The sequence below is a fragment of the Arachis duranensis genome, chromosome 4, assembly GCF_000817695.3.
Source record: "Arachis duranensis cultivar V14167 chromosome 4, aradu.V14167.gnm2.J7QH, whole genome shotgun sequence".
In the NCBI taxonomy this organism is placed as follows: domain Eukaryota; kingdom Viridiplantae; phylum Streptophyta; class Magnoliopsida; order Fabales; family Fabaceae; genus Arachis; species Arachis duranensis.
The window spans coordinates 1155035-1167498 of NC_029775.3; the positions used below are offsets into that span (position 1 = coordinate 1155035).

At 35.7% G+C, this 12464-nt stretch overlaps 1 protein-coding gene across 1 annotated transcript in view; it reads left to right on the forward strand.

Annotated features, from left to right (window-relative positions):
- LOC107482342 (uncharacterized) overlaps window positions 1-10661 on the forward strand; it is a 10961-nt gene extending 300 nt beyond the window's left edge. Inside the window, exons 2-15 of the mRNA XM_052260136.1 lie at window positions 4-705; window positions 1682-2425; window positions 2828-3265; window positions 3350-3421; window positions 3565-3645; window positions 3813-3853; window positions 3947-4034; window positions 4107-4259; window positions 5340-5519; window positions 5633-5712; window positions 5791-5860; window positions 5944-6045; window positions 10289-10394; window positions 10555-10661. Coding sequence (XP_052116096.1) covers window positions 4-705; window positions 1682-2425; window positions 2828-3265; window positions 3350-3421; window positions 3565-3645; window positions 3813-3853; window positions 3947-4034; window positions 4107-4259; window positions 5340-5519; window positions 5633-5712; window positions 5791-5860; window positions 5944-6045; window positions 10289-10394; window positions 10555-10661 — 2964 coding nt within the window. The remainder of the gene's footprint in view (window positions 1-3; window positions 706-1681; window positions 2426-2827; window positions 3266-3349; window positions 3422-3564; window positions 3646-3812; window positions 3854-3946; window positions 4035-4106; window positions 4260-5339; window positions 5520-5632; window positions 5713-5790; window positions 5861-5943; window positions 6046-10288; window positions 10395-10554) is intronic.
- The last annotated feature ends 1803 nt before the right edge of the window (window positions 10662-12464 follow it).

Consider the following 12464-nt stretch of genomic DNA (forward strand, 5'->3'; position numbering starts at 1 on the left):
CGTCGTGTTTTATTTCATTCCATTCCATTCCATTGTGCAGAAGATGATTTTCGAGGTCCGGTGTCGTCCAGTTTCATCAGACCCGAACGCTTGCCGGACTCTGCTGCATCTGATGATCTCACAATGGACTCAACTGCCTTTTCATTGCATTACCGGAGTCTTGCCAGGTCGGATTTTGAAGACTTGAAGACGCCCTCGAGATTCAGTCCTCAGTTTGAAGAGACATTGCCGAGCCAAGGCTCCGGCCGCTCAGCCTCCACTACTGGATGTTTTATGGTTCTTTCGGAAGCCAAGATGCAGTCTCCTCAGTCCGGAGTACCTACGGATCCCGTGAATGGCTGTAGAGATTCCAGTGACATGAGTATGACTGGGTTGGACCCGCAGAAGTACGATTATGACAGACTCTCTCCTACTTTGGACGCAATCCTTGTAGAAGGAAGCAAGGATTTGCCTGCCATCTCCCCTTTGAATCCTGAGGCTGCAGAGTCACGGCTTAGCTCTCCAGTTGATCAAGTCATCCGTGATTTATTAGACAACAAGGGGAATCATACTGGTGTCGATGATTCAGTTCAGCCACATGGCATCCATGATTCTGAGGCTGCAGACACACCGAACGTAGGTCCAGCTATGGGTAGAGTTGGGAAACATGATACAGTCGCAGATGATTCCCTTCACCAAATCAAAACTCCTGATACTTCAATCAAGGCAAGGACCATTTTTAGTTGAATGTTGATTTGCATTTTGTCACATGATGTTGATACCTTTTCTGTAAAATTTATCTGCAATTCCATGCCACTCCCTGGTACCCCAAAATACACTTACCTTTTATTCATAAGTAATTAGTTTATCAAAAATGCTATTTGCACACCAAAATCAGCCATCATGTATTTGCGTATAAATACATGTTTAGTTTAATTAACTTTTAGTATTTACTTTGTATTTTTATGTGTATTCTATTCTAGTGGCTGATTTTGGGGTAAACCTAGCATGGTTGTTAGGTTATTATTTAATAGTACATGACAGAATGAAGACATAGAGACAATGACTCAAAGGTACATGGACACAAGAAACACAAATTTTACATCTTGTTTGGTAACAAAGTACATGACAAAACAATACATTCTCAATCATAACCAAATGTCTGTTGTACCCTCAGCAGTAGCAGTTGGCTCCCACCATCATCGATCACCACCACTACCACATACTCATTATCATCCACCAAAAATCATCAATAGTCAACAAAAGAGCAAACAATATCCCTGAAATGAAAAGAAGTCTAGAGGAAGGATGAGAGGAGGCTCAATAATGGAGGGAGGGAGGAGAGGAGGAGGTGAGAGGGAGGGGGAGGGAGAAGAGGCTGTTAGGATTGGAAAAATGAAAAGAATAAAATTTATGAGAAAAGAATAAGGGAAAAATTATAATAAGAATCTGTGTATAAACATTTTGGAAGGATACGTATTTAGTGTCCATTTGTATACCACCGTGTCCGTTGAAAATCTGTCATAGCAATCAATCGGTGAATGTGTGGCACTGTGTCATGTCTCTTATGGACAACCAAACACGGCCATAAGATCGTAGAATTGCATAGTTTATGATGATAATTTTGTGGCTGTCATCGCATCTAGTGGGGGCATCTTTTGAACTACAATGCATACTAGGTGATACTTGTTACCTTCTGCAGGAAACCAAGAAGTTTGTTGAAGATGCAAGTGCAGCAATCCATAAAGAGTTGGACTTTCTTATTGCTAATAGTGCAAGAACTCCACTAATGATGGGCAACTCAGTTCAATCAAAACTTGGTTATGGTGTTGCCCAGGTGAAGGGAAGTAATCTTGAAGACAGAGGACAAATGTCTGACATTAATGAAAAAGATTGTGAATACAATCAAGTTGAAACACGAAATGCTTCTTCTGATGAGCACCTCTATGGTTTAACTCAAGGGAATAGGATGAATCAAGGTTCGATCATCACAGATTCCCATGGGATTGATTCTTTTAGAAACCTTGCGATGCTAACTGATAATGAACAGACTGTTGACTCAAAAACGGGTGAGCAAGATTTTAGTTTGATTTCTGTTGACTTCCAGAGTGGCAAAAATTCTAAGACTGGGGAAATCACAGCTTCTTGCCTGCAGATTGACCAAACAGATAGCACAGTTGAGAAAAGAAAAGATGATGTTGCAAGTGTTACATATGATAATCCATTTTCTTCTCCTGTGATGTTGTTGAACCAGAAGCGATCACAACATGTGGAATGCCAAAGGACTTGTTCTCATGAATTGAAGCAGCTGAAAAAGCATAATGAATCTGTTAATAGCGGTTTAGGGCAAGATGCTGAGAGCAACTCAGATGCAGCAGCTGATGGATTTGGGTTGTCTGGGTTTAAAAACGGTGTAAAGACTAGTACAGATTGTATGATTTCACAGGTAAAATGCAAGCGATTTATGTTAGTCATGATTCATGGAAGTAATAAAGACAATGTCTCTGAAAATCATTAGTAACTTGAGGGGCATCTGGAGTCATATATTAAATGATTGATGGGAGATTTTGTTGATATAAAGTTTAGATATTTAATCCATCTCATTCCAAAAGCTTTAAATTTACGAAATCTATTTCAGTTTGCCCAATTTCGCTATGGTTAGATTTTTCCTGTGTTAAATTAAAATTTTGACCCTTGTGAAATGTACTCGATATGTCTAAAGGAATCTTAGCCAATCTAAAAAGCTAACTCCTTTTGGAAGGCAAACTTTCCTTGCCTTAAGATGTTGACCATTCAGTTTTTTTGATTTTTAATCCTCATTTTTGTCACTGATTTCATGCTTCTTAAGAGTGCATCCAAGAGAAAACCAGCTGAGAGTCCTAGAAATATGGTTTTCTTTCTGAGCACTCCTAGCAAAGAAACTACAACTCTGTCGCCATCTCTTTATGGGTCTTCGAGTGAACTGCTGAACAGTAATATGCAAGACTTGTCTAATAAAGATAACTCATATGGTCATTGCCATCTTGACAACAACTGCCGAGGGGCATCCGAAGTAGCTCTGAGCCCTGTTACCAACCCTGGCTTTGAGTTTTCTTTTGAGAAGAAAAGAAAGGGTATTGAGATACAATTACCAGGTGATGGAGACAATAAAGACAAATTTGGGAGGATTATAAGAAGTCCAGAGGTCCATATTGGGAATAGTGATATACAACTTAATTCAGAGCAAAGACGTTACATGAGCAGTGGAAAGAAGCTCAGAGATCAGACATGGAATGACTGGGCTGATGTATGGGTATTTTTTTATGTTAAGAATCAATTGTAGTTTTGGTAGTTTCGTTAGAGCCTCTTAAACTTCTAAAGTACTTTGCAGTTTCTCAAGAAGTTCCTCGGGAGCACACAACATTTCCTTTCTCCGTCAGTTGATAAGCTAAATTTACGATTGGTAAGTCATGAATGTAGAATTAGGAAGTAATAACATTCAAATAAAATTGTGGATATTGTTGCTTACTTTGTTATACAGTTCATGCATATTTTATCATCAATATTCTGTATCAGTAATTTATTTATTTTATCCTCAATATTTAGATATGCAAGCTGGAAGAAATTCTTGTTCATCTGCAGAAAGTTAAGCAATGTGAATTTCTTTGTTCTGACATTCATCCTCAGGTCTGTTACATTATTTAGTCAAGTTTAATGCATTTTGCAGTTTAATTGTGGGCAAACTTGAATTTTATAGTGATTAGAACAGATTATATTAAATATTAAGACAATATGCAATATGTTAATTTGACGTGTCTCATTGCTTATGGTCATGTTTCTTGTTTTCCTTTCAGAAGAAAATAGCCGATACCCAAAATGTTTCTAGACATAAAAGGTACATTCTTTGACTGCATCACTAAGTTTAAAATGGTTCACATTATGTTTGTGGAACAGTTTTGCTGTAATGATAGATTATATAACCTAGCAGATATGTTGAAGGAAGAATGCTGATGCTTAATATATCATATGAGAAGGCTAAATTGCAGTTAATGCGTATGAAGCGTGACAGATTGCTGGTATTCTATCTTACATCTTGATGTTTTGCTGCACCTGCGGTTGGTGGTGGTACTAAATTACATTGTTTACAGAAAAAAGTACAGCAGTTGAACCATGGCCTTCAGGAGTCTAAGGAAATGGAGTTGCGGTTCATGGCATCCTTATCTAAGAGTGTGGCAGTGGACACTCAAGCTAATGATATTCGTATCACTACTAGCTTGCTCAATTCTGAGGGAAAATGTCAGGTATTTTGATTGGATATATACATATGCAATTGTTTTAATAATCCCTATCAAAATGATGCACCCAAGCAAACTCGTTGTGTTATCTTTTAAATAATGGTGCTGTCCCAACAATTTTTATAATGTATTTGTTCTTAATTCTGTTTTGATCAGTGCATCTACTTATGTAACGCAACACTATCATCTTTGCAACACTAAGCTCAGATAGTCAAGGACAGTGTAGTACTAATAGTGTGTATTTGTGTTTCTTATTTTGTGTTAGAAACAAGTTAGAATAGAGATATAAAGGAAATATGAGGCTATCTCCCCTAATGTGTGCTGTGTGGGGAAATCCAGAAAAAGTACATGTCTTTTCCAGAAATCCTTAAATCAGAATTCAGATTAACAGGTTTTATGGGAAAAGCTCAATATGAGGCTATCTCCCCTAAAGCTCAATGATAATTTGACAGGACCTTTTTTTTTCGTGGACATATTAAATTAAGAAAGTTACGCTTCATTTATCTTTTTATATTCTGATTGTTTCGAGGACCTGTTAAGTTCCTGTCTTCTTGCAATGTTCTTTTCCCCAATTTAATAATATTCTTTTACCAAAAAAAAAAAAAGAAAACAAGAAAAGAAGGAGAGAAGAGAAAGAAAAATAAAGGAAATAAGCGACAACTCTTATAATTACTTCGTAAATAGAAAGGGACCACTGATTTCATGAAGATAATTGATATTCTTAAAATTTCCATGTTATACTAACAGTATATCTAGATATTCTAAGATACTAACAAGTTTCTTCCCAAATCTGTTGTTAGTATGAAAATAAAGCCAGAAAACAGTTAAGGTGCGTAATTAAAACCGTAAAGTTCATATAACTTGTGCTCTCTCTTTCAACAGATCACTGTTATAAAGAAATATTTTAATTTAGTATTTCACCTGATTTGTGAATTTCCTGTTGGAAAGTATGATGTATTTTCCTTATATGTTGTTGCTAGTTTCTCTGTGGTTCATTGGTGCAACTCTATGATAGATTTAATGTATTGTTTGCTTTTTCTTTTCAATTGATGATATTTTAGTGCTTAATGCTTGTTCTTTTGATAAAAGGTGATCGAACTGAGGCAGGAGCTTGAAAATTTGACTTGTAAAGCAAAATCCTTAAGTGAATTCTTTCATAGTGTTTGCAAGATTGAAGGGGTTCAAAGCTATATTGATACCATAGAATTTGTTCGTGATTATATCCAGAAGAGAATGTCTAACAAGTTTATATTTCAGAGTTTTAAGGTCTCTCAACATTTTTTTTGTGCTTGCAAATATATATATATATATACTTTGTGTTTTATATATAAAAGATACCATTACCTGACAAAGATTTTTGCTTCTACCTTTTCTTTAAGCAATGGGTTATTGAAGATTTTGAGCACACAGATGGTTGTTACAAAATTATTCTCAACTATTGTGGTTATGTCATCCAGAGGTTAGCCATATTTGATTTCTTTTTCCATGATTTATTTATTTTACTTGAAGCATTAAGTATATGTTTGGTGGAATTTAGGTTTGCAGTAAATGCTAGTCTACCTAGCATAATAACTTCAAACGAATTGAATGATGTGAACATTATGAAGGTAATTTATTTTTCAATGTTTTATTACAATATTCAGTATTCATAATTTTTTATTTTCTAATATGGAGAAGTGTCTCGTTTCAGACTTTTCCTGACATCAATGCTTGTTCTGCATTTGAATTTGTCTTAAATACCCGTACCACTAAGAAATGCACAGATTCAATAAGTTTGGGACAAGAAACACAGGTAAATTACTCCATTTGTTTAGTTATGTATTCATATTTTCCCCTTTTAAAAGGATTGGTCCACAAATTGCTTTTCTTTTGGCTAATATGCTTGATATAAACAAGGCAAACCAATAGGAGAATGGATTTAGTGAATGTGATTTATAGTTAAAGCCAAGAGCTGAGGATAGTAGCTGAGCCTTGGCTAACTGCTTAGGAATGTAACACACTAACACTTACAGCCACTATAATTATGAGATAACTGTCACCATCCTATGCTAATAGGCATAGTTTAACACTTTTAACTACATACTAGTTTGATATTTGTACATTTAATGATTTAACTCTTAGATGTGATCTAAGACCAGTAGGTTCTACATTTTATTCCTATAATGGTATTAAGCTATTTTATGCTGCTATATCTAAGAATTTCAATCTTAAAAAATTGGGTTAGTCTACATCTTGCTTATTTGGCATATTAAGGTTGCCTGGTTGAAGTTCTCCAAATTTTGCTATTGATTCTGGAAAGCAGAATGGAATTATTTCTCTATCATTGGCTGGTTTGCCACCTGAGTTTGACTCTTGAGCAATATTTCTTGGGCAGTGCTTCTTCATCTTAGAGGGATGTCTTTGCTTGGTTACCCTGAATCAACCTGTACCTGTGCTTGTTTCACCTCTATCTGACGCTAACCCCAACTTTTTTCTAATCATTCAGTTATCCTTCCTACTAGTTTTGTACACTAGATTTGTGGTAAAGATGAATGTCTGCTGTGCACATTTTACCACAAATTCAGTCATACTCAGGGTTATGGTGTGTGATGGGTAGTGCATAGTGGTTCATTTATTTTTCTGTTAGACTGGGAGTGTTTGAAATAGATGTGTAAGTGTAAACATTTTCAAACTGGTTAGAAACAGGTTTGGAACCACTTAAAAAATTATTGGTTCAGTTTTAAAACTATTTAAAAAACCAGGCCCTTTTTTTTCGTAATGGTATGCTTACGGATCAGTTTAACAACCAGTTTATTTGAACAGTCCTACACAAGGATGAGAAGAATACATGTTTAAAACCCAAATAGTAGCAAGGTTTCCGCATTTTGAACGAGAACAATTGCAGAAGATGTAAATGACAATGAAAGATAGAAGTCCTAGGAGCCTTTCAGCCTCTAGGTTCTCGGATCTAGTTTCAAATCTGGTCTGCCTCCTACTTAACCCACTCACATGATTGAAATCTCCTCTAGTGAACTCTCCACACCTCACGCTGCCCACACACTGCTGACTAAATGATCATTTGTCTTCAGCCACAGTTAATATAGAGTAAGTACACAACTACACATCAGTTTCAAATGCTAACCTATAGGTAGGCTAGCCTAATGTAGGATATTATTACATAATTATAGATGCACAATACCATGGAGTTTGATTACTACAGATGTGTAATCCCACAGAATTTGCAGATTTGAATGAGCAAATCTCTGCTGGGATATCTGCTAATATAATGGCAGATATTCTGTTGATATTCTGCAATAATATCCAGTCAATTCTAATGACATTCCCCCTCAAATTGATATTCGAAAAATCTATGAGCATCAATTTGCTAAGTAGGAAATTATGGCACTACGTTGCAAGGATTTTGTGAAGATGTCTGCCACTTGAATGGACGTGGAGATCGAAGGTAGAGTGATAACTTGGTGGTCAAATGCCTGATGGATCTAGTGGCAATCTACCTCTAATTTGTCCATTCGTGGTTTGCAATCTGGATGGTACTTGTGTTGTCAGCATGGGGTGTTGTTGGTTGAGCTCGTAAGAAACCCAGATTAGAAATACCACCAGGCGACCAAATAACCTCGGAACATGCTAAGTACAATACACTGATATTCTACTTCTGTGGATGTCTGACAGTCTTGCTTCTTGCATTTCCATGAAAATTGGAGCATCACCTGGAAGCATCACTAACAGGTAGATTTCTGTGTGTAATCAGCATCACTATATGCTTCAAGTTGCAGTCAGAAGCCATTAGGTATTTTCATAATGTGGTGCACTACTGAAAGATGGAAATTTGGGCATTGCATGAATTTGCTTACTATGTGAACAACAAAAGAGATGTCTGGTCAACTGTGGGTTACATATATAAGACTACCAACCAACTTTTAGTAAAAAGATGGGTCTGGTAGAAGTTAACCTTTATCTCTTCTATGTTTCACATTAACCCCAAGGAAAAATTGAGATGCTCAAGATCTTTCTTGTTGAAAGTTGATGTCATGACTTGGTCTAGCCATGATTGGTGCATAGAGACATTCGTACCTAGCAAGCCTCAGACATGGACTTCATAGGAAAAAACGAGTAGTGTCACCAGACATAATTTCAATCAATACATTCACATATCTTGGGGTTTCAGGCATTCTTTGAATGCATAGCAGATCCCACAGATACAAGATTTAACAGGAGATAATCAAAATTTAAGAAAATATTAGTTTAAGTACTTAAAACAAGTAATCATCAAAACTTACATATAAGAGTGATTTTCCTCTTCAAGCTTAGGCTACTTCAAATGGGGTTTTGAAGATTTAAGCTAAAATAATAGAGTACAAAATGATGGGTATATAATATTAATACAGTGCAGAAAGAGTAATAAAATGAAAAACAAGATGAGTTTCGCATATCAAAGAAGAAAGCGGGTATAAAGAGAGGAGAGAAGGGAAATGGGTGACACAAAGGTAGAAGCTCGGGAAAGGAGAAGAAGAAATGGACAAGAAAAAAAGAACGAGTGCGTGAGAAAATGTGGCCACTAGTGTCTCTTTTATTTGTTTATTTATTTATTTTCTTGGTCATCACAGTTGAATGCTGCTGTTGCTTGATTTCAAAGATAGCCTCTTGATTGGAGCCCATCACCACAATGTCATGTCATAAACAAGGAATACCACAATTCCTTTAGAAGTCCTTTTTATAAAAATGGTTGGATCATACTGATTTTGTATGAAAGAAAAACCAGTCAGTGTTGTTTAGAACTTCTCAAACCATACCCTTGGTGCCTGTTTCAATCCATATAAAGAATGTGCTTTAAGGTCAGCCTGGAGGAATGCATTCTTTACATCAATCTGGTGTGTTAAGGCCAAGATTTGGATGCAATAATGGCAAGAATGGTGTGCACAATAGTCATCTTGGCAATGGATGCATAGAACAACATCCAATGTTTGATTTTCTTCCAATGCTATTAGTTTTGTTCAATATAGCTTGTTGCCAACGTTCAAGTTTGATTGCCTGTTTGTTGGATGAAGGTATAGAAACATATGCCAAAGTTGCTGTCATGGATAAAAAATGGAAGAAAAACCATACTTATCAGGGGTTCATAAATGTCTGAACTACGCTGTAATGGAGCTGGTAATGAATCAAGTATTGGATCAACAGCCATAGGGTGATCTCGGGAAGGGCCTCTGGTGTTCAGAAGCTTGATTAGGAGTAATAGCTGGATATCGTTTGGTATACCAAGAAAGGTTTTGATGATGCTGGCTCTGCAGAACTATTAGAAAACAATAGAAAAACTGATACGGGGATGCACTGATATTGTTTGAGAACTTGTCTGCTGAAGGTCTTCCTTTAGTATAAGTTCATGAAACTACTGAGTGATAAATTTCTTTTGAAATTGAGATCTGATTTTGAAGGTATTCCGCCATAATATCCAATAATGTCAATTGGCATTCCCTTCTTCCTTGCCTAAATTGGGCTTATTCAACTTACTAAGCTCAACTGCTCAAGTAATTGCTATTCGAGTCAGCATTTTATAAATAAAAGACTTGAGCAAGACAGGTGCATCGATGTATCTATTTCATACTTCAAGCCAAAAGGAAGTTTGTTTGACAGGTATGTTTGATATAAAAACCATTGTGTTCTCTAATAAATTAGATTTTAGTATGGACGGTCCTTGACCATGCATTCTTTTGTAAGTGGGGTTTATAATATCTTAGTCAAACCTTTCGCATGGGCTAGGTTGTACAATCTAAGAAAGCTTGCGTCCTTAATATTTTAGTTGCTTTATCTGGCTGAGGGTTTGTTTCTTTATTTTATTTAATAATACTGGTAGCTGGCCAGAAGAATCTCAGGCTCAAGCAATTACGTTTCTAGTTAGAATTTCATTTTTCTTTCAATTTCTTCGGCTAAATGCTTGCTTTTACAAGTTTGTAGCATGCAATTATCAGAGTAGGAAATGGATGAATGCTGGATTCTGCTGAAATTTATTGTTGTTATCATTGACCTGCTATTGTATGCAGATAACTAGTTCACTTCTGAGTAATTTGCTAGATGTGGTTGAGGAGGTTCAGTTATCTCGCATAGAAATTAGAAATCTGGTCCAGGCAAAGTTCTTTTCACATTCTGGTAAAGAAAGTTCTATTTCTGAATTCTGGAGTTTGATTCCCAATTATATGCAGAAAAGTCTTAAAATTCTTGATAGGAATTACATCCTTGCAATTTGAGAGTCTTGATCATGTTGATAAGGACTTAATTGTAGTTTCACTTAATGTATGTCGTTTTGCAGGTCAACGGCTTGATTTGCAGCTAGTTTTCATGGACTTTAGTAGTGGTAGGACCCCCCCCCCCCCCTCCTTCAAAAAATTAAATGAAAATCCTTATTTCTATCATTAATTCTAAACGTGTTTAGTATTATTTAATAATTTTGTTCGGAAGATCAGTTTTATTTGTTTTTTGTTATTAAAGAAGCTAATTGGTTGGACATATTGTGTCTGAGCAGTGGGGCTTATCCTGCAAAGGTCCTTCCATCTCAAATACTTGGTCATACCGGCATGGAACATGACTCGCCTTTGTCCCTTGTATCACAAGTAAGAAGTGCAGCTCAGAGTGTGGGAGTTGGATATTTGAGAATTATTAGGCTTTGCAGGTGTATCTCCCGGATAATTCAGCCTTGCACTTAAAGAAGCAAAATCGACGGCTACTTCTCTGTTTGATTTCCGTTATTCTCATTTTTTGCCATGGGAGATTTTTCTTGTATACTTGTATTCTTTATGCTACTATACCTACTTATAACTGGCACTCTGGCAGGATGAATAGAAAGTTTCCAAGGGCCAAAATGAGTTTTGCAAATTATCTTTTTTTTTAGAACGTTCTGTCAAAGTAATTTCATTTTTTATGGGTATTAAGTTATTTTACGTTTTTCATTGTAGAATTGTCGCGCTCAAAGTCCTGTATGTTACTAATATAAGATGTCATGAAATATTGAAAAGAGAAAGTATATGAAGCCAATGGCCTAACATACAATGCGTACAATGGAGGTTTAGGAAGTATTAGAGATATGACCATTAGTGTTACATTGTCTTGTCAGGTTACGCTTTTGGGATGAGTGGGTTCATGACATGGTATTAGAGTTTTAGATCCGAAAGGTTAATGGTTTGATTCTTGGTGAATTTTAAATTTTTTTATAAATTAAATTTAATTAAAATAAATAATAAAACTTAGAATAATATTAGGGATAATTATTGATTTTGTTATGTTAAATTAATTTGGATACATATCTATCTCAGGCACTATTTGTGCACAGGCTATATCTTGAATAACACCAAAGTTTCAGAGGGAGAAATTGAGCAAATTTTGTTAATATTTTAAAATTAGCTTAAATTTTTGGGATGAGTGATTTTATGACATGAGATGTTTATTATCCGTGGTATTCGGATGGTTATTCTGGATAGTATAGGTGATGTTCATTTTATTCATAGACCAAAGATTTAGTCCATTGTATACATTATACGCTTAGGCTATTGGGATGGAGGCATGATGAACACTATTAAAAAATTGCCAAACAAATCATTTCACCAATGTCATAGCCATTAGTTTATGAACTAAATAAATTCAAAAAGGTATCATAATTTATAATAATAACAACTTATAGTTACTTACGTGGTTAGGAACTTTAATTCTCTTGCTAGTTACAATAATCGTAGTAGTAGAAGGGTCATTATGTGTTATTGTTTGTGCTTGTTCTTTGTTTGAAACATGACAGCCCATTTGGCAGTTGGATAATGCTTTCCAACATCACTCAAGTTTCTCATTTATAAAATAAGACAACGTAATTTACTTGTTTTTCTTTCTTCATCTTTTTCCTCCACATTTAAGAGAAAAGAGGGTTCATTGTCGCCGTTGTTGTAGTTATCGTACTCAGAGGAGAGGAAGTCATCTGAGGCGGCAGAGGTAGATGGTACCAATATCACCGATGCTGATAGGGTAAAGAGGTGAAAGTTGCAGAAGATAAGATTGGACTATGAAACACCGAATGAGTCCCAAAAACTCGGAGCTACTTCTTCAGAGATGCAGAAAATGATAGATTTGAGAGAGAAAGAAAATTAGGAATGAGAGCGCAAAAAATTCAAATCATAAAATTAAAATGAGAAAAGATTAAATCTTACTTAAAAGTTTTTTTTTTTGGAAAAAATTTCA